This window comes from Acanthopagrus latus, chromosome 1 (genome assembly GCF_904848185.1).
Source record: "Acanthopagrus latus isolate v.2019 chromosome 1, fAcaLat1.1, whole genome shotgun sequence".
NCBI classification, from domain to species: domain Eukaryota; kingdom Metazoa; phylum Chordata; class Actinopteri; order Spariformes; family Sparidae; genus Acanthopagrus; species Acanthopagrus latus.
Window position 1 is genome coordinate 32,444,021 of NC_051039.1, and position 19,611 is coordinate 32,463,631.

At 43.9% G+C, this 19,611-nt stretch overlaps 1 protein-coding gene across 5 annotated transcripts in view; it reads left to right on the plus strand.

The window, feature by feature from the left end:
• The window catches only part of LOC119016612 (microtubule-associated tumor suppressor 1 homolog), a 106,465-nt gene that overhangs the window by 64,294 nt on the left and 22,560 nt on the right, over positions 1–19,611 (plus strand). For all 5 annotated transcript variants that reach the window (XM_037092601.1, XM_037092630.1, XM_037092590.1 and 2 more), the window contains 3 exons: positions 6,240–6,452; positions 8,159–8,374; positions 9,463–9,618. In XM_037092601.1, the coding sequence (XP_036948496.1) occupies positions 6,240–6,452; positions 8,159–8,374; positions 9,463–9,618 (585 nt within the window). The remainder of the gene's footprint in view (positions 1–6,239; positions 6,453–8,158; positions 8,375–9,462; positions 9,619–19,611) is intronic.

Genomic DNA, 19,611 nt, shown 5'->3' on the forward strand with positions numbered 1-19,611 from the left:
CATCAAAACTAAAGCAAGCCAAACATGTAACTGTGTGGAGAGGTGTTTGTGTGTGTGTGTGTGTGTGTGTGTGTGTGTGTGTGTGTGTGTGTGTGTCTGCGTGTGGCATGAAGTCCCCAATAAAGACTACAAAGATGGCCGAATGTGGCTTGGGTAGTCATGTGACTTTGCGTCACGTGAGAACGTGGATTCTGAGGTGATGAATTCAGATTCACTGATTCGTATACATAGAATAAAAAATGGCGGCAGTGACTGTATTGAGGATTATATGTAGAGGATTATACCCACAGTTCCACAAAGGTAGCCGTACTACCGAGAGGAGTCCGTCTTTAAGGGGGATATGCTGGACACACATCTTATGTTATAGCGGGGTTATTAACTATAAGTTTAGAACAGATCGCCCATAAGATCACGTGTATCTCGGTGTGTGTGTGTGTTTATGTGTGTGTGTGTGTGTGTGTGTGTGTGTGTGTGTGTGTGTTAGTAAAAGTGGGAAGAAGCTAAGCGGGCACTTAGCAGACAACAAAGAAACAAATAAAACGACCATGTCGTGCACAGCAGTCTTCTCTCCTTCAGACAGTGGCTGAATGAGCTCCTAGCCTGAATGAGCTCCTAGAGAGCGTAGCAAACACAGTTAGCACACAGTACAGGCAACCATAAATCAGACTCGGCGGTCCTTTCTTCCTTCTGAAGATTATTTCTTCCTTCTGCAGGTGGCGGGGAAATGGCTGGGTGGTGCAGCATTCCACTAGGAATCCAAAACAATAATGACGAACATCCGAACAAAAACAAAAGTAAAACAAAAAAAGGTCTCTGTCTCGTCCAGCAAGGAGGGAACTGAAATTAGCTCAAGCAAAAGTGAAAAACGTTTCTTGAAGTTGCACCCTTATGGTAAGCGGTTGGGTGAAACCGGGGGTCTCACCACAACGTAGAGCTCCCCTGGACTGCGAAGGGCAGGAATTCTCTGTGACCTTTTAACATGGGAGTGACATCATAGCCAATAGGGGCCAGGTGAATGTCCTGGGGGCTGGTCAACCTGGTCACGTTTTACACACCTGGTTGGCCTTTCCCCTGTACTTTGTTCTTGTAGTTCCTTGTGGCAGAGGTCCTAGTAGTTAGGCTTCTGGCTTCAACTACAGGCCTCTCTTGGTCTCTTTGTTTGTGCATGAAGGCACAAGGCCCAACAAAATTGTCTGAGACATTTGAAATTTCAAGATGGCGGCCATTTTTCAAGATGTTGTTAAATAAGGTTGGTGAAGGCATTGTACTCACTCCCTCTCCCAACATCCGTGTTATCATTTACAGGTATTAGCGGTTACCGTTGTCCGCTTGACCTATTGTCTGTGTAATCGATACACTGTTGGCTGTACCCACTTTTCGGTGTAGTTTTCCCGTGTTGGTGAAGGCAGTGTGTGCCCTCCTGCTCCCATTACAGGTGTATATTACTACCTTTCTGTAACAGATGCATCTTGAGCTGTGTTTATTTTGTTTTTGTTAGTTTTACCGGAGTTTTCGCTCAGCCTACTTAGTTTGTATTTTTCTGGCACCTGCGGTTGTGCCCGTTTGTTTTTTCTTTTTACACAGCAAGCTGACCTTTGCTGGTGACGGCAGTGCTCTCACTCCCACTCCCACTCCCAGCATAGGTGTGTGCTGTTGCCCTTGTAAGTAGCAGACATGTTCCATTAAGGCTAAGTATATTCATTTGTGCGCCAGCTGTTGGTGCAAAAGCCCATGCCCTCATCCAGGAGATGTCCGCCCTCCTGGACAAGGGTGCCATCGAGCCAGTAGACCCCCTGTCACCACCCAGGGGGTTCTATTCGACTTACTGTCTTGTCGCAAAGAAAGATGGCAGACTCCGCCCGACAGAGGGGAGTGGTTTGCTTCAATAGACCTGAAGGATGCATACTTTCATGTCCCCATAACACCACACCACAGACAATTTCTGCAGTTTGCCTTTCAGGGCCACCATTTCCAGTTCAGGGTGCTCCCGTTCGGCCTCTCTCTTCCTCCTCAGGTGTTCACCAGGTGTGTGACGGCAGCCTTCTCCCCCCTGCAGTTGCGGGGCATGAAGATCCTGCCTGGACGACTGGCTGGTTTGTGCGCCATCTCAACCTCAGGTGACCCGGGACACAGCGATTCTCCTCTCGCATGTGGCCCAGCTCAGTCTCAGAGTGAATGTCCCAAAGAGCTGCCTGGTTCCCTCACAGAGTACACTCTTTCAGGGGGTGACTCTGGATGCTATTGCCATGAAGGCCTGTCCATCACCTCAGTGTGTGGATGACATCCTCCGCCTCCTCTTTCAGGAGGGCCGCTGCTTGTGCTATGTCCTGTATATGTGCCTCTTAGGCAAGCTGACGGCTGCTGCCACTGTGGTTCCCTTAGGGTTGCTGTCACTACGTCCCCTTCAGAGGTGGCTGAACAGCTTCCACTTGGATGCCAAGTGGCACCGGCACAGGAACCTCAAGGTGTCACGGTGTTGCCTCCTTGCTCCGGCTCCATGGTCATTTCTCCTTCAGGGCATGCCCATGGGCTACATTGCATCCTGTCAGGAGACTGTTACAACAGATGCATCTCAGGGTGGGGTACTGTGTGGCAGAACCAGATAGCTCAGGTGCTGTGGCCTGCATGGGACCACTCGGAGCATATCAGTGTGCTGGAGCTACAGGCAGTGCACATGGCACTGCAGTTTTTTCTTCCATTCCTGGGAGGCATGTGCTAGTATGGTCAGACAATGTCTCAACCATCTCTCACATAAACCACCAGGGGGGAACCAGGTCTGCACGGTTGTTGCAGGTGTCCCGGGGCCTCCTGTTGTGGGCGGCTCCCTGCCTAGCCAGCACGAGGGTGATGTATTTGCCAGGGGAACGGTACAAGGCTGCAGACTACCTATCCCATTGCAAGCCTCCACCGGGGGAGTGGCGGTTCAACCAAAGGTGGTGCTCAACATCTGTGACGTCTTTGGCAGAGGTGGATCTAATTGCCACAGAGGAGTTGACCCATTGCCCCCTCTGGTTCTCCTTGACAGAGGAGGCCATCCCTCTGGGCCAGGATGCTCTCGTCCACAATTGGCCAGAGGTTCTTCTTTATAGCTTTCCACCGATCCCTCTGATTGATCTAATATGCAGAGGGTCCTCCAACAGGGCCACACGCTGCTATTGATTTCCCCCTTCTACCTAGGGAAGGCATGGTTTCCTCTGCTACACAGGCTCTGCCGCAGCTCACTGTGGCATCTCCCTGACAGGATGGATCTCCTGTCTCAGTAGGGGGCCAGATTTGTGCATCCCGACCCTCATCGCCTGCAGCTTTGGGTTTGGCAACTGCAGGGCTCAACCCGCTTCTGACAGAGTGTTCAGACACTGTCCAACATACCATACTGAATGCTAGGATGCCCTCTACCTGGATGCAGTATGAGAACAGGTGGCAACTGTTTTCTGTATGGTGTTAGGACAAGGGGAAGCCGAGCCATAGGCCTACACCTGAAAACACAAAGGACAACAGGGAATAATTCTGGCAAAAGAAACATGCAAATAAGGCATGTGCAACTGAGTCCATATGTGAAGCACTTACACCTTCCAGTACATGCCTTGGTGCACCCACATTTGGCCAACTCCCAACAACTCTCCACAATAGGTGAAGTGGAGTCCAGAAGACTTCCCACTCCTCATCCTGTTCTAACCATCCCCAGTCGAATGGGCTCGACATTTGTGGATGTCGCTTCAATGCCTGTCCCCACACTTATCCAGCTTCATAAGAAGCATGTTTGGCATGCTCTTTTAGTGCTGTTTGAGTGGGTGGGATCAAGTCATATTGTCTTTGCTCTCTGGCAAAGAGATCAAGCCTGGCCTCGTTCACACTTGTGACATCACTGGACCTGTCATACATTAGCACAACAAATTTCTCCAAAGCTTGCAGGTCACTGTCTTCCACTGCAGAGGGACATTTGCTGAGTCTTGCAAATGTGATTGAGACCTCATCACACGTCCCATGTTTTCCAGGCATACATGATTTGCCATGGAAAGATGACACAATGTTACAACCACTGAATGCATGGAAGAAGAGTATACCATGTGTTTTCTCTGGTCATATGGCTATGTCTCTATTCTTGGAAGTGTGTCATTTATTGCATATTCATCAAACGTCTTGCTTGAATGTGGTGGCAGTGTATTCACCATAGCTGATCCATCCCCTATGAAAACATCTGATTCTGGCTTTTTTTCAGGCAGTGTCCCTTTCACTTGTAGTATATCAGCCAGGTGTGATCTGGTACACGTGTGGAGTTTCCCTCCATCACTGAGAGACGTGGGAGCTGATTGGTTCATATGCATGAAGAACTCTTGTAAATCACACTGCCTGTTCTGGCAAAAGATTAAGAGTCAGGAGAAAAGTTGGCAGTCATCCTTAAGTTCCTTCATCTTGGAGTTTGTTCCACTGACAACTGGCTTGTGCTTGAAGAAAGTTACCATATTCCTCTTAAAAGGCTTGTAGAAAGAGCATGGTCTGTTAAGGCTCTGTAGATCTGTCATGAAAGACTTGAACTGTTCTTTGCCTTGTTGGTGATGTACTCCTATCAGCTCAGCTGAACTGGCATCAACAATGTCTTTCGTGTCCAACACAAGCAGATCATCTGATTCTTCCATGACAGGGTTACCCATTTCCTGCATACTGATGTGAGTCGTTTCACTCTCTCAAAAAATCCTTTTTGAGCAGCCTCTGTTCATGGTGATGATTACCTTTCTTCACATCTTTAGCTCCCGACACAGCTTCATAGTTCGCAACTAGACAGCTCACCTCTGGACCCACTAACATCCATGCTGATGGGTTCTCTGTCAGCCTGACTGCTCCCCCATCGCCTTTGATTACTGCATTGAGCCATTCATGAGCCTGATCAATTGCCACTGCAGAGAAAGCTCTGTCGGACTTATGTACTACAAAGTTTCCCTAGTGGAAATCTGCAGCCACTTCTGGATGTGGCTCCTCAATGCACATCATGTCTCGAAGGTGTATTAGAAGCCATCGAGCATAATTCACATTGTTGTTGGTAAAAATGAATGAATGAATGAATTGGGTTCAAACAGTGACTCACGTTGCAGTCTGAAGTTACCTTCTCAAAATGATCGGGTCAAAATGAGAATGGTCAGCTCCATCCTATAAATGAGAAACCAGAACTTGAACTGTGGACTCTTCTGCTCCATGCACTACACTTCAAATGTGGTGTTAGTGTTGTCAGGTGTCTCTTCTCTTCCCTGTACACATTGTAGGCATCTTTCATGAACTCGTACAGACCGCATACTGTTATCTGATGTGCGTACCATGTTCTAGTTACACTTGATGCTGAAAGAAATGATTCTGCTGTACCAGGTGAGGCTACCCCAACCTCAACGAGGGCACTAGTCCATCCACTGTCTTTGAGTAGCGTTCCAATAGATTTAAATGCTGTCATTTTAATATGTAGACCTCCAAACATGATCACATATTTGTCTTCTCCGTATTGGGTTAGTCTGGCCAGTGCCATTGGATATGCTTTGCAACAGCATATAGTGGCTGGTCAGCAGCCATGACGGCATTTGTCCTGGAGACAGGAATGCTACTGTATCCGTAACTTTGTCCATAACATGCTTTATTGTTGCGACAGAGTGGGCCTGGTCTCGGAAGAGAGGAAGCAGTGATACAATGCTGACATTAAGACCCTGGATCCTCCTTTGGTATGCATGGTAGACTGACCATGTTATAGTGGAAGAAGCATCAACTTCTTGGGTTAGGCTAACTTTCTCCAGTCATTCATACTCAGGTGCAGCTTCTGCTGAATACAATGAGGTCTGGCAATGGGATGTTGGCTACAGGACCGGGCTCTTAAATTTTCTTATTGAAGAATGCTGGTTGGATGTTAGAGAAGGATTCAGGAATCTCAGGAACCTTGTTTGGTCTGTTATCTAATAGTTAATTATTACACTATAAAATGTTCTGAATGATTAGTGATCCAACAGTTTTAAAAATCTGGCTGCTAATAAACTGTTAATCAGTTAACAGAACCAGAGTAGTAGAGAGAGATTAAACACACAAACATGAGTAGCATGCACATATGCTACATGTAGTGCATGTAATAGAGACATGCAGGGGGACCGCAATAGCTTTATTGTTTCCAGGCATGTCACACAGCCTATGCAACATTGCTGGTTTGGTTACAGCTGGCAACTTCCTAGACTTTAAAGTTTATCATGCATGTTCTCTCTCTCTCTCAGGTATCCCCAAACTACGCACCACATCTGAGCGAGCCTCAGCTTCCCAGGGTCCTGCAATCTTCAACTCCAAACCAGTAGCCAGTCAGCAGCCAGCATCAGGGTTGGTCGGACAACCCACATCCGCCGCATCAAAACTTCCTGTTAAGGGGTTACCCACAAGCCTCAGTTCCACGTCCCTGGGAAGCAACGAGAACAATGGAGCCATGAACAAAGGTGAGGAGGAGCAATGTGTGTTACTCACAAACACACACACACACACACACACACACACACACACACACACACACACAGAAAGGAAAAGACTGTATATTATACTGTATGTAAGTCAGCAGTGATGGGGAAATCACACCAAAATAAACACCTGTCATGATACAGTGTGTATGTGAGAGAGACGGTGAGTGCTACTACTAGATGCTTAGTTTAAAGATGTGTACATAACCTGCTTGAGTGTGTTACACATCTACATGTGTCTGTGGCTCAAAATCAGGTGCTGGCATATCATGGCTTCATCCTAATCATTTTTGATATACAGTCAAACAGTCAACAACATTAAGGCAGCTGACAGGTTGTTTTACCGTTCACAATATGTTTTGAAATATTTGGATTGGGTCTTTTTTGTTAACATCTATTTCCCCTCTGCTCTGTACTTTACGGTAAATGAGTTCACCCTTTGACCCTGAAGGCACTGCGCTGTTTTCTTTGTTCTGGGTGCTCATGCAAGAATGGTAGTTGCTGTGTTCAGTAGTTATGAGCTGAATAAAGCTGTTAAAAAGATATAAATGCCATGCTTATTACATCTAACATTTTTCAGCTCTGTATAATTTTTCCCTTCTCAAAGGAAGTGCAGTCACACTGTTGGAGCCAGTCCTAGGTACTTATTTGTCGCTCAAAGTGGCAGTCTAGTAGCAGATCTCTATGCATTTTCATCATGTGGTCAGAAAAAAAGGTACTTGGAGTCTCATAGAATTATTGACTTTTCCTTCTGTAATGGAATGTTGTGAAAACTGGACCTTCAGTTAACAGCACTACAGTTTTTCCAACTCCCACAGTAACGGTAATAGTTATGCATCACTGTGCTGTTATGGTAACCAAATCACATTTCATATTCCCAGTTCCCATGGTAATATGTAGCTTCTTTATCTAGTGGTGTCAGAGCTGAGCATCAGTGTGGTTCACCTCCACACAGTTGGTTTTATGTTGTCTGTCATGTTAGAAATGCAATTTAGTTATGACTCATTAGTATCACCTGGTATGTCTGTCTGTGATCTGTCTATTGAAAGTGAAGGTTGAGACTCTAAGGGCATTACAGAAGACTGTAGGTATGGAAATCAGGAATCCACCAGTGTTAATCTTTCAGTCAAACTCAGATCTGGTCTACCAGTCTCATCTGAAAATACAGTTTCTATGTTCTATATTGACATACAGATACATCTAGCGGCACTCACTCAATACCTGTTTTATTTTATGATATGTACAAATAAGACACAACCGATTGACTCAGGTAATACCTGAATAACTTGTATGCAGGGTGCTGATTCCCTCTTGTAGTGAAAAGGTAAAAAAAAAAAAGAAAGAAGAAGATTAAGCACAGCTCTCCCTGTTGTCCTTGACCTTTATTTCATTTTTAATTATGGAAATGGTTTAAAAAATAAAATAAAAACAGAACACACTGACTTAATAGAATTTTCCTGCATATGTGCAAGTGAAACACACTACCTGTGCTGTTGGTTCAACTCCACAAACTTCACAACTTCTAACCCAGTCTGTCAGATAGTAATCATTATTCAACAGTGCCTTACATTCAGAAGTAGTTGACACTATGAACTCTTACTCAAAGCTCTGTTCTTCTTCAATGGCATGGTGACGCATTGTCTGTATTTTGATTACTTCCTGTATCTCCTTTCCTCCACCATCTCTAGGAGCTCCAGCACCAGAAGGGAACAAGGCAGATGAGCGACCCATTCAATGCACACTTCCTGCGGGCAGCCCAAGCTCAGCAAAGTCCTTCATCTCCAACACTGTAACTCCTACAAGTCATGCTGTCACCAGTACTAACAGTGGTGTCACTGCTGCTCCAAAGCATCCTGCAATGAGGAGCAGAGCTCTGTCACTGCAGGCCAGGACCACTGCTACAGGTGTGTTTTGAGTGAGAGTGTGTGTCGGGGGGAGTGACCCAAAACCATCACAGCAAATTTATAGATAACATATTCTTAAGTTTTCAAGTAGTGGTAAGATTCCAATTTCTATGTTTGGAGGCTAGCTCCAGTGTTTATCTTATTGACTTTTTAACCAAACCAAAAAGGCAAATGTCGTTGGTCATGATTATCACCTGAGTGGTCTGATTTTTAGTCTAATTAGCAGCTCAATCATCAGCACTGAAAGCTATGAGTGTGTTCAGTGAGAATCAGAGGGTTTTTCAGGGCATGACAGACATTGTCTTGTGTTACAGCGTGTCTGTAATGATTTGGGGCTAACTGGGTCACTATAGTCTTTCCTCTTCATTACAGAACCCCATGACTGAAAAAGGTCCTCTTTTTTCCACATGAATGTGTCAGAAGAATTTACTCTCTGTCATGTTGGTCGGGTTTGATGCAACAAGACTGTAGTTTATCTTGAAAAGGTTAATTCAAAACAGAAACAGCAGTAGAAACATGGGAACAGTCAAATCTCTATTTTGGCAGATTTAAACTCCATTTTATCAGCTGTCCCCTCCAAGAATAAACAGCTCAGCCAAAACTGTTCTGCCGAATTGTAATATTAAACTCCTTTCCAGCATATTTCATGGTATTTTTATAGATGCATTTACAAAAAATATGTACATTTTAATTGAGGATGGATGTTTTTGTCTGTGCTTTTTACTGCATTAAACAGAGCTGTATGTGCTTTGCGTACATACCTCGGTAATCAATGGTTTCTGTTGATGTGTAATTTTTTTGGTAACTGTGTAGGAGGGCTGGTAAAATACTGAATGAGGATCAGTGAATAAGAGAAGGACAATGGAATAATAAAAATTCAAAACACAACTCCCTGGTCCTGCTCTTTTCTCTCTAACCTAAAATCCTCTGTGTTGTTTAATGCTGAAACTCAGCACCTCTCAGGAGAGATTGGAAACTGAGCACAGCATCAATTTGTTTGAACAGTTGTAGCTTAACTGCAACAGGAAAGGAGGCACTCTGGAGAAGATCTGCGATGGGCTCTGATTTCTCCTGTGTTCTCTCCACAGGTCTGAAGACACCCACAGTCACCAACCATAGCACAGCCAAGACAGCAGCAGCCAATCAAACAGCAGCAAAGACAGCTAATCAACTGGCCAAGCAGGTATCCCAATATCCCTTGCAAAGAAGCAGTTCAGCAAGACTCAGTCAACTGAACAGCACAGGTGAGTGTGTGAGAGAGGCTGTGTGTGGGGGTGTGTACGTGTGTGTGACAATTACCTGCTTGTGTACTTATGTTGGCAGGCAGAGATGTTTGTGTGTAAACGGCTGCAGGTGTGTCAGCATCTTGAAACCACATTAATGCCTGAATTCTTGGAAAAGGCTCTGGTGGCAAACATCCAGCAGTATCAGAGCTACTGTGTGTGTGTGTGTGTGTGTTTTGACATGTATGGCTGCATCTTAAACAAAACTGAAACAAAAGCACTTGAAGCTGTTAACCTGTTTCATTTGGCATTCTGAAGCTTTGTAGCCGAGCATCACAATGTGCCAAACAAGGATGATTTGACTTCAAAATGTCAACTGTGGTATTAGCAGTGATTGTATACATTATACATGATGATGTAGCTCTTTTAAGCCAGTGTGAGGAGTATTTAGATTCCCATAGCCTGGATTTTGTGCCGCTAAATAAACTTTAATCACAACTGAGTGTTTCCATGTGAGTAAAAGCTTCTGAAATGCTGGTGTTCAATCTGATGTGTGCCTCATTTGAATCCGTTCAGGTGATGTATTTGTCATAGATGAATTTGTGGAACAGTTATTTAATAAATAGGCAATCAACCTGCCTGATATAAGTGATCAATAATGCAGACTTGATTAGAGCAAAATACTTTGCATAATTACTGAGGTATTTGCTCAAACACCTTAATGCCTGTCCCGTGGTGGACTTCCATCAGTCCAGACCCTGTGTGGGACTAAAGCCCTGTTTGCATTGGACTGGTATAACAGGAGGACCTCGAGTAGTTTGGGCTGACTGTGATTTTAACTCAGTTAGTGCAGTGCAGTCTGCCATGTTGGTAATTTGTTGACTGTTATATCTAATTTGTTGGTAATATGTTGACCGTTCAGCTGCGCACGCATATGTGATGTGATGTGCAGTAAACAACCAATGTTTCACACTTTTGATGTTACATCATACAAAAGCTCCCTGTAAAGCAACTTTAGACATGACAATAATGATGCACAGATGGTGTATTCACGCTGGTGCTATTTTACTTTTGGCCTTCCTCTGTTTAGTGCTGGTGGTTTCTTCCATGCGGGCCTGTGAAGCCAGCCTCCCCCTATGTGGTGACTCTGGTCTGGGCCCGGGCGCCTGGCTGGCTCCCCTCTGTGGCCAGTCCTTGAAGTCTCTGTAGGTCCTTTGAGGAGCTGCTACTCACAGACATGCTGTCACCCCGGTGATGGCAGGCAGCCTCTGCTTCATGAGCCCCACACATTTGATTCCTACACCTCTCTCCCTCTCATTCACACACACCACAGCAGCCCTCAGGCGACAGTGGTTTGCAGTGTGGGATTTTAAAACACCCAGTGGCTTTCTATAGCTCTTAATGCTTCTATTGAACATGGCCTTTATTGGTTCTGACAGACACATACATACACACACATGGCTCTGGTTATTTTGGCCAACTGACTTGTGCTCTCCAGGGACTATTTATGTGTCATAGCTCAGTCTTAATTGTTGAAGGCATCAGATTTGTATTTTCTTGTGTATGTAAAAATATATTAGCCTCCATTAAAAACACTGTAGTAAGGAAAAGCATGTAGCTGAGTATTTAAACACCAGCTTTCTCTAACTTATTTGCCTGAGTGACCACTGAAAAGTGGTCATAGTTCTGAGAAATGTTTGAAATGAGCACATTCAGAGTGTAGTGTGTACATATACTATAGATAATCAGTTAATATTTGAATAGAATCTTTGGATGGCTAAGTGACAATGATCAGCTGTTATTTTAACATCTTGTAGGAGGAAGCAGAGGAAGCTCTCGCCAAGTGTTCTTGTGCTCTTCATACTGGATCAAGTGTCCACTTTGACTTCTTCCTCTTAAGAGAATTCTTGCACAATGTTTCATCTGTAAAATATTATTTCACGCTGTCTTTGATATCAACTTAAGTACAGACAGATTTACCAGTTCATCAGGTCCAGATAGCTACAACCAACAAAATAACAGCTTTTCAATAAGTCTGACCTTATTATTACTACCTGGGCTCAGGAACACTTTGTAACACTGTAGTCACAGTTTTTTTTGTTAATGAGTGCAATCATTTTATTTTACACACCATCTTACTTCTCTGTAATCAAGGTTGTACACATTGTCAATATTTGGAAAAAGATCTAAAAAATTACCCGTTAATTACAGTCAATATGGGGAGATGAACAGCAAACAAGAAAATGAAACATACATGTGCTCAGTATGTTACAGCGCACACATTCAGTACCGTCCCTCTGCAGCAGGCTCTGATAAACTTCAGTCACAACCGGAACTTTTTTAACTCAACTATTTTGTTTAAAGTTGAACGGCTAAGCTGCCTGCTGTATTGTGTGTGTGCCTATGTTCATGCGTGTGTGTGTGTGTGTGTGTGTGTGTGTGGCGTGTGGGTGTTAAACAAAGACATCTCTTCTCTCAAGGCGTCTGTGTGGCTGAATGGCTTTAATGTTGCACCTGCCGCTGAGAGATGGTGTGTGTGAGGCTCCTCCCACTCTGTGCTCTCTGTTTCTTGGTCATGGTGGCGCTTTGATCACATGTAACCTTGCTGTGATTCATCTTTGACACTCTCTCTCATTCAAAGGAGACGGAGGACGAGAGTCTTCAAAAAATAATAAGGGAGGGAGAGAGTGAGTGCAGATTATTCAAATCCCGCCCAGTCCCCCTCCCCCTCGTCCCCTGCAGCATCTCTCCCTCTGAGCGAGAGAGTGTGTGTGTGTGTGTGTGTGTATACAGGGTTCAAGGAGCTTTGGAAACGGCAGTGAAATAGAGGGATTGTGTAGATGCCTGTCTTTGTCCCTGTGTGTGTGTGTGTGTGTGTGTGTGTGTTTGTGTGTAAATGAGAGCTGTGCATCAGAGGGACAGATCGCTGTGTGTTTGTGTGTAGAGCAGAGACGGACTACTAATCATCAGCAGTGTGGAGGATTTTCTCTCCTCCCTCACACACACACACACATACGGTACTACGAGTACTACCTCGGTCGTCTCCCTCTCCATCTTTACAGCTGGATGATTCACTACCACCTGGACGATGGTGGAGCATGCAGCTAATTTTGGCGCCATTTTCTTCACTTCTGTTTGCTGGGCGACAGAATTCCGTTCCACTTCAAGTTTATTTTTTTGTGCTGTAGTGGACACTGTGGCTTTGAATCGATGAAGGGCAGCTGAAGGCTGAATGGACCCCCGTTTCTCATATTTGTTTCCTTTAAAGCTTCTAAAGGTTTGCCTTTTTAATTCCAAATCCTGTTTTTGTCTTTTTCTGATCTCGATGCGGTTTTCATGAGATGTGAGGAAGAAATTCCAGCAGCACCATCCTCTAAATCTCTCTCCTTTTTCCTGTGGAATCATTTTCACTTCTGGGATCAAAGGATCATTTTCACTCACTAGACAGTTAAGACTTCAGTTAGAAGAAACTACTGTGTTTGTCTAATCATTCCTCTAAGAATACTGTGGGATCGTCATCAATACAAGGAAATAATCTTCTGAAATAGATGCCAACAGTGAACTGATCACACAGGGAGTACTGTGGAAGTGAATTGCAAGAAGAAAAAACTGGGTCAGCCCAGGAGTCTTGAGAGTCTGGAGGATCTGAGAGAGTGCTAAGAGTTAAAGTCCTTACAAAAAGACAGTTTGTCAGGGTAACACCAAGTCCTGAAGACTATTGGATTACCAGCAGAGACAATGTTATGGTCTCCCAGACTCTCGCTGTCCAACTTCCATGTGAAACTGACAGCCAAAGGACTTTTCCGAAACCTTCAGCTACTGTCGGGATGCAGGAAGAACACTGTGGTCTTCCATGCAGGTCTGGATATGATACTGTCCTCTGTGTCTTCCTATTATCCAACCAGCAATCATTTCATCATTTTAACACCACTGTCTCTCCACTCATCTGTCAACACACGTTTCAGGCCCACAGGTCAATCACTGCAGCGTGTCACAGACATTTAAACCATCTGTGACCCATCCTCAATAGCTGCTAGAGATCTTGTGATTTTTCAGTTTCACCCAAACCCGCCTGTCTGTCTGTCCATCCATGTCCTCCTCTCCATCCATCCATCAATCAGTCCTCCTATCAATCAGTCCTCCTATCCATCCATCCATCCATCCATCCATTCATCCATCCAGTGTTTTTAAAGTGCTGGCAAATCCTCCTTGCAGGCCTTAAGCTGATATCCAGCCCCTTTCTTCATCCACCATAGTGACACGTGGCTAGGTGGGGTTTAAGTGGGATTCTGCCACACCCTAGTGAAGGAGCGAATTGTGTTCAAGACTACTCAGAAACCCCTGAGAGCACAGTGTTTTTTATTTGAGCTGTACTAGTTGTCCCTTTGTGATTAGAAAGTATCCGTGATTTTCAATGAGTGTAGCATCACAAGCAGGTGTGCCCTGGTTGAGCCCTGTGTATCTATTTACTAAACCACAATAAAAACAGATTTAATGTTTATTGTCCACCAATTAGCTATTTCCATTTTCCCTCTTCTGTCCTTACAATCTCTCCCCTCACTCATCTGATGGGTAGGGCTACCTTTGAATAAGGAGTAAGGTTCTGCTTCTTGGCCATTTTCTTTCTATTTTTTTTCCTTTTTTTTTTTTGATTAGTCTTTAGTCCAGAGATGGCAAGTCTGACTCTAGATCAGCTTTAAAGGCCACCTCACCCGCTCACACCTCCTCCTCCCTCGGCTCCTCCTGTTTTCCTGTATGGCATTGGCAGCCATTGTTGCCTCCGTCTCTTCCCCACTCTGAGGGCTTTTGGTATTATGCATTCCAGTTAGCACAGTCATTATGGATGTATGGCTTAAAATAGGGCCATCAGTTGTCTTAAAACTACTCTGTGTCTGTGTGTGTGTGTGTGTGTGTGTGTGTGTGTGTGTGTGTGTGTGTGTGTGTGTGTGTGTGTGTGTGTGTGTGTGTGTGTGTGTGTGCCTGTGTGCGCTTTCTACTCATGTGCCTGAGCGGATGAATAGCAATGACTGCGGGTTCCTTTTAGCTGTGATGGCCACGCCTAAGGAGCACCAACCACGTGACTCATACACATACACAAACCAGAAATAGCCAAAGACAATTCTGGCGTTCACTTCTTCAACCATTCAAAGGCTGCTCTGTATTTGTTGAAGGAGTCCATCCTCACTGTTCATGCTGTTTATACGTTTTCTAAAGGCGGTGCAGCATTAAGCATGATACTAGTGTGTTCCACTATACATCTGTTGTTTTACAGTGACGAGGGAACAAAAAATTGACAGATGTCATTGTGAATAACTCTGTTTGAGATCAGCCTGCCATGCTAACAGGAAACAAACTTTCATGCTGTGTTGGATCTGTAGTCTTAGCTGAACGCAAAATAAGTCAGTGAGCTACAACAATATGTGATGACATCAATAAAGCTGCTTTAGTTCACTCACATTAATTAATCTGTTTTGCCACAGACTAAAGAAAATGACAGCCTGAGTTAATACATATCAAAGATCCTAGGAAAGCAGCACAGAACATAGAATAAGCACAGCAGAAACATTGGATAGGTTGTACCACAAAGTTCAACTCTAGATCTAATATTAAAGGAGCATTCTGTAGTTTTGTTGAAGAAATGTTAGAAAGATTTACATTGGCTGATTTTTTTCCTAAACTACATAATGCACCTTATAAATACATTTTAATAAGTCACATATCTCCACAACCTAAGTCAGCGATCAATTAGCTGTTGTAAGTGTGACAGCTGTTCTAAGTGTGATTCAGTCCCAACAGAATACAAAATGTTGAGTTCAGAGCTGAGATAATCCACTAAACACCAGAGAATTGAACTTTTTATGCCTTTGACTTGTTTACAAAGAAGTCAGACTGGCAGATTCCTCCAGTCTGACTTGAGCAGTTTCACATGAGTTTTCTTGTGTCTCTGCCAGGATCATGAGGTCACTGGGCTTACTCTGAACCATTCATTTCTTTCATATGTCTTGGCTAAATGACTCACTATATCCTTCATTGTCTTTGAAAAATCGTTTTGACCCATTTAAATCAATGGTCTGCATGCTTTTTCATGTGCAGCAGCAAATTATCTACAATTCAGCTCATATTCTGCAGACAGAATGTTTCCAATTTTACTCATAAGAATACTTGTTGTTCTTCAGTAAATATCCAGCTGAGCCACACAGGCAGCATGATGTTCCTCTGTCTGCTGTTCTGTATGTATCCCTGCTGGCCCATCTGAGCTGAGCAGCACGTGTTTGGCTGCAGTGTGTTTTTTCAGTCTGAGCTCCACAAACCCACTTCCCTGCTGCTGCCTGCCATCACCCTGAAATGTAGGTTAGAGCAGGCTTTAGTCATGTGTGCGTGTCTGCACACACTCAGCACAGACGGTCGTGCATGCTGCACAGTGGTTCGACTGAGGCTGGCCAATCGTGCAAGCTTTAATCTAACATGCAGTTTTTTCCTTCATGCATAAGGGGATGTGTCTGCTCGGCTCAGCAGAGATTTACAGTTGATTTAGGCTAATATCTGTTTCTCTGTGGAGATCAAGGACAGTCATATACATTTTATCTTTTGTCCACATATCTAGAGTCTGATCTAGGGTGGGATGTTTTGCCACCGAAGGGTTTTGGCTAATCTAAATGATGATAATCATCCACAGATCTCTCCTGTGTTGTGGTAGAGCTGTAGATTTATAGTCTCCTACTGAGTGTGAGACTCTCGTCACTGCAGTGTTACCCATTCATAAGGTCACTCGGAGCCACTGGCTGCACTTGTATCCAGCTGTCAAGTCAATTTGATGGCAATCTCTAAAGTGTGGCCAAAAATAAAATGCATATTAGTGTGTTTCCTAAGAGAGTTATAAAACTGAAAAGAAATTAAGACAAAGAAAACAGATTACTCTTTGCTAACGTATTTCAGGATGCACAAAAAACAGTTTCCATATTGGTATTGCTTTATTTTGTAAAAGGTGCCTTTTGTTTACAAAAGTATTTTATATCCCTGAGGATATGTAAACTGAATGAAACATCTGCATGCTGCATAGTAAACATGACATGTTGGTAGATGTACAGGACATGAGGTGTGTGCTTGCTGTCTGTTTGACACATTTTTGTCCAGGAAGACGAGCCTTTTGAGTCTGCTTCCTCTGGATTTAGACATTATGCCCCGTTGTGGCTTCGATACAAACCTGGGTCGAACATTTTCAGCATGTGGATGAACCTCCGGCTTTTCCACTGTATATATGAGCACCATATCTTCAGTGATGTGCAATGTGACTGCATCCGTAAAAGCTGTCCGCCGGGCCCCTTTCCTCTCATATGGGGCACAATGATTAAATGATTCTGCTAATGTTGGCTGATTTATAGTGGGTGTTTGTGGGCTTCCATGCTCCTGTACATCTCGTAGTGAAAAACAAGTGTCCCAGTTTGATACATGCATCTGTTTGAGAGGCTGAAATAAATGGGTCGGTCCACTGTCATTAGTCGGAACAGCCTTCAAACAAACTTTGCAGCAGTCCGACGCCACAAAACCAAGCTACTAACGAGACAGTGCCTTTTTAGGAATGTACACTTGCTGCCATGTTTTTGTGTTTGTTTCTCTGTGGAAAGTAAAAATGGCTCATTTGATCAGTTTGAAGGAACAACTCTTTAACGTGAACGAACTGACCTGATTCCCTGTTTCACTTCTTTCTCGTTCGTTTGTTCTCACAGACCACTCGCTGTGTTGTTCAATGTTAAGTTATCAGAGTGGTGAAGAGGACTGAGATCCAGCCAACCGTATGCTGAGTCTGTCGTCAAATTTTAGCCAATGAGAAACATGAAAGCACAGCAACTGATTCCATGGAAAAAGAAACATTTTATTTTGTTCGCAGCTCATTATACTTGTTCAGTCAGTCACCCTTGGCTTACCTTCAGTGTCAATTTAATGTCAAGATGAATATACACATTATCCACTGTTGTGTTGTCTAAAAGTACACATAATCATGAAGATGCAGCTATGTATTTGCCTTGAACTACAGTGTTATGTTGACTGTCAGTATAATCGTTTGAGAACGAGGAGCTGAGAACTGTGCATGACATGATTCACCGCTAAACGATGTTGTACATGAAACGCGACTGAACGAATGAACGAACCAATAACACGAACGATTCTTCTGGTGGAAAGTCATGTATATCTGTCATCTTGACCACGGTCAGTGCCTCTCGTGAGCTTTTCCTATTTCTGCTGTATTCTCACACGGTTGAGTTTATCTGACACATGTGGGCCTAGCATAAAAACATCCAGCTGGCTTCAGGCTGGATAACATGGCCGTTTGATAAAAATAGCTGTTGCCATCTGGTTGATGGTCTAGTTTTCATGTAAACAGATCATACTGGACATTGTGAGCATGCTCTACACACGTGTGTCCATGGCAACAGTCACGTGGGAGCTGAACCTCCAGTGTACGGACCATATGAATCAATGATCGTATCTGATGGTTGATCATCAGCTGTATGTTCTTCAAGCTGTGCCCGTTAGTGTATACATGATTGGTGCAAGAAAAGATTCTCTCGTCAACCTCCTAAATCAATCATCCTGTTTGTTGACAGCTGTTAGACATCAGTTATGCTGTATTGCTGCAGAACAGCGTTGAGGCCTCCCTCTGTCGCAGCCCCTCGGCCTGCACTTCCAAACATAAATACTAAATGATGTGAGAGGTATCTATGTTGTTGGTGGTGCTGAGTTTAATCTTTAATTGTGCATCTGATCTCAAAATTGATGAGATTACAGTCCTTGTGTTGGAGTGAATGTGTCATAATTTTTTAACCAGACCACCAGAGGGCACAGATCCACATACACTGTCCTTCAAAGCATCTGCATGTTACACGTGCTGAGCATTTAATCTGTTTAGTTTGAAGTATTCCAGTTGGTTCCTACACTTCATTATGGAATGACAATTTAAGCTCTGGGAAAGGTCCAACCCTGCAAAGTCAAAGTTCAAATCAGATTCATGTTCAAATCACCCACCCAAATAGAGCCTCTGTTGGAATCTCCCTCTTCAAAAACAGGAATTAGATTCTGTTCTGTCTATTTGGAAAATCTGAGTGCAGCAGATTAAGAGGATTAGGCCGCTCAACCCTGTAGTGTATGTGTGCTGATCTGTCCCTGCTTTCTGCTTTGCTGGCGTGCTTTTTTTTTCCTGCCAACACATAGACACAGTAATCCAGTGCTAATCTGTCTCTGAGGAGGTGATGTTTAATTTGACCAGCATGATGTAGCCATGCTGTCCTACCTTCACTGTTTCTGTATTTGTCTGGTGCACTGTTGCACCTCATGTAAATATTAATAATAATAACAATATACTCACTTTATTTTTGCACTATACTTAGCAGTTACATGTAGAATGTTGGTATTGTTGTTGTTCTATGTTGCTGGTGTTTGTTTGCACCGAGGCTTCTTGGGAAACGTTATTTCATTACACTGTGTATCGTGTATATGGCTGGAATAACAAACCCTCTTGAATCTTGAATCTCGAATACAGTAAGCTCACAGTTTTCTCTGTTTGTGGAGGTATGAGTCTGTGTTAATGAGGGGTCTTATTAAAGATGCGCCCATGACATTTCTTAAGCTTATTAAGCCCTGATGTTACCTGCAGCTGGCTCGACTATCATAAGGTGTCCTCCTCATTACTGAACATAACAATCAGGCAGATGAACACCTCACCGTGAAGAAGCTCACTCAGGAAGCTCCGTCAGCTTTTTTCAGTGCCAGAGTCACATCATTTGGCGCCTGTTTGAACATAGTTCAACTACTTTAGAGAGAAGACACAACACATTTTCTGTTGTTTTATAATGAGTCGACACAAAGCCCCCGCTCCTCCTACACCTGACCTTCATCATTCCTCCTCTCCCTGACTCAAGTCCCTCACTGGTTTGTCCTCACTGGTCACTGATGCTCTGATAAAATGCACATCAGACAGTCCTGCTGAGTGTTCATGAGAAATGTACAAATAAGATG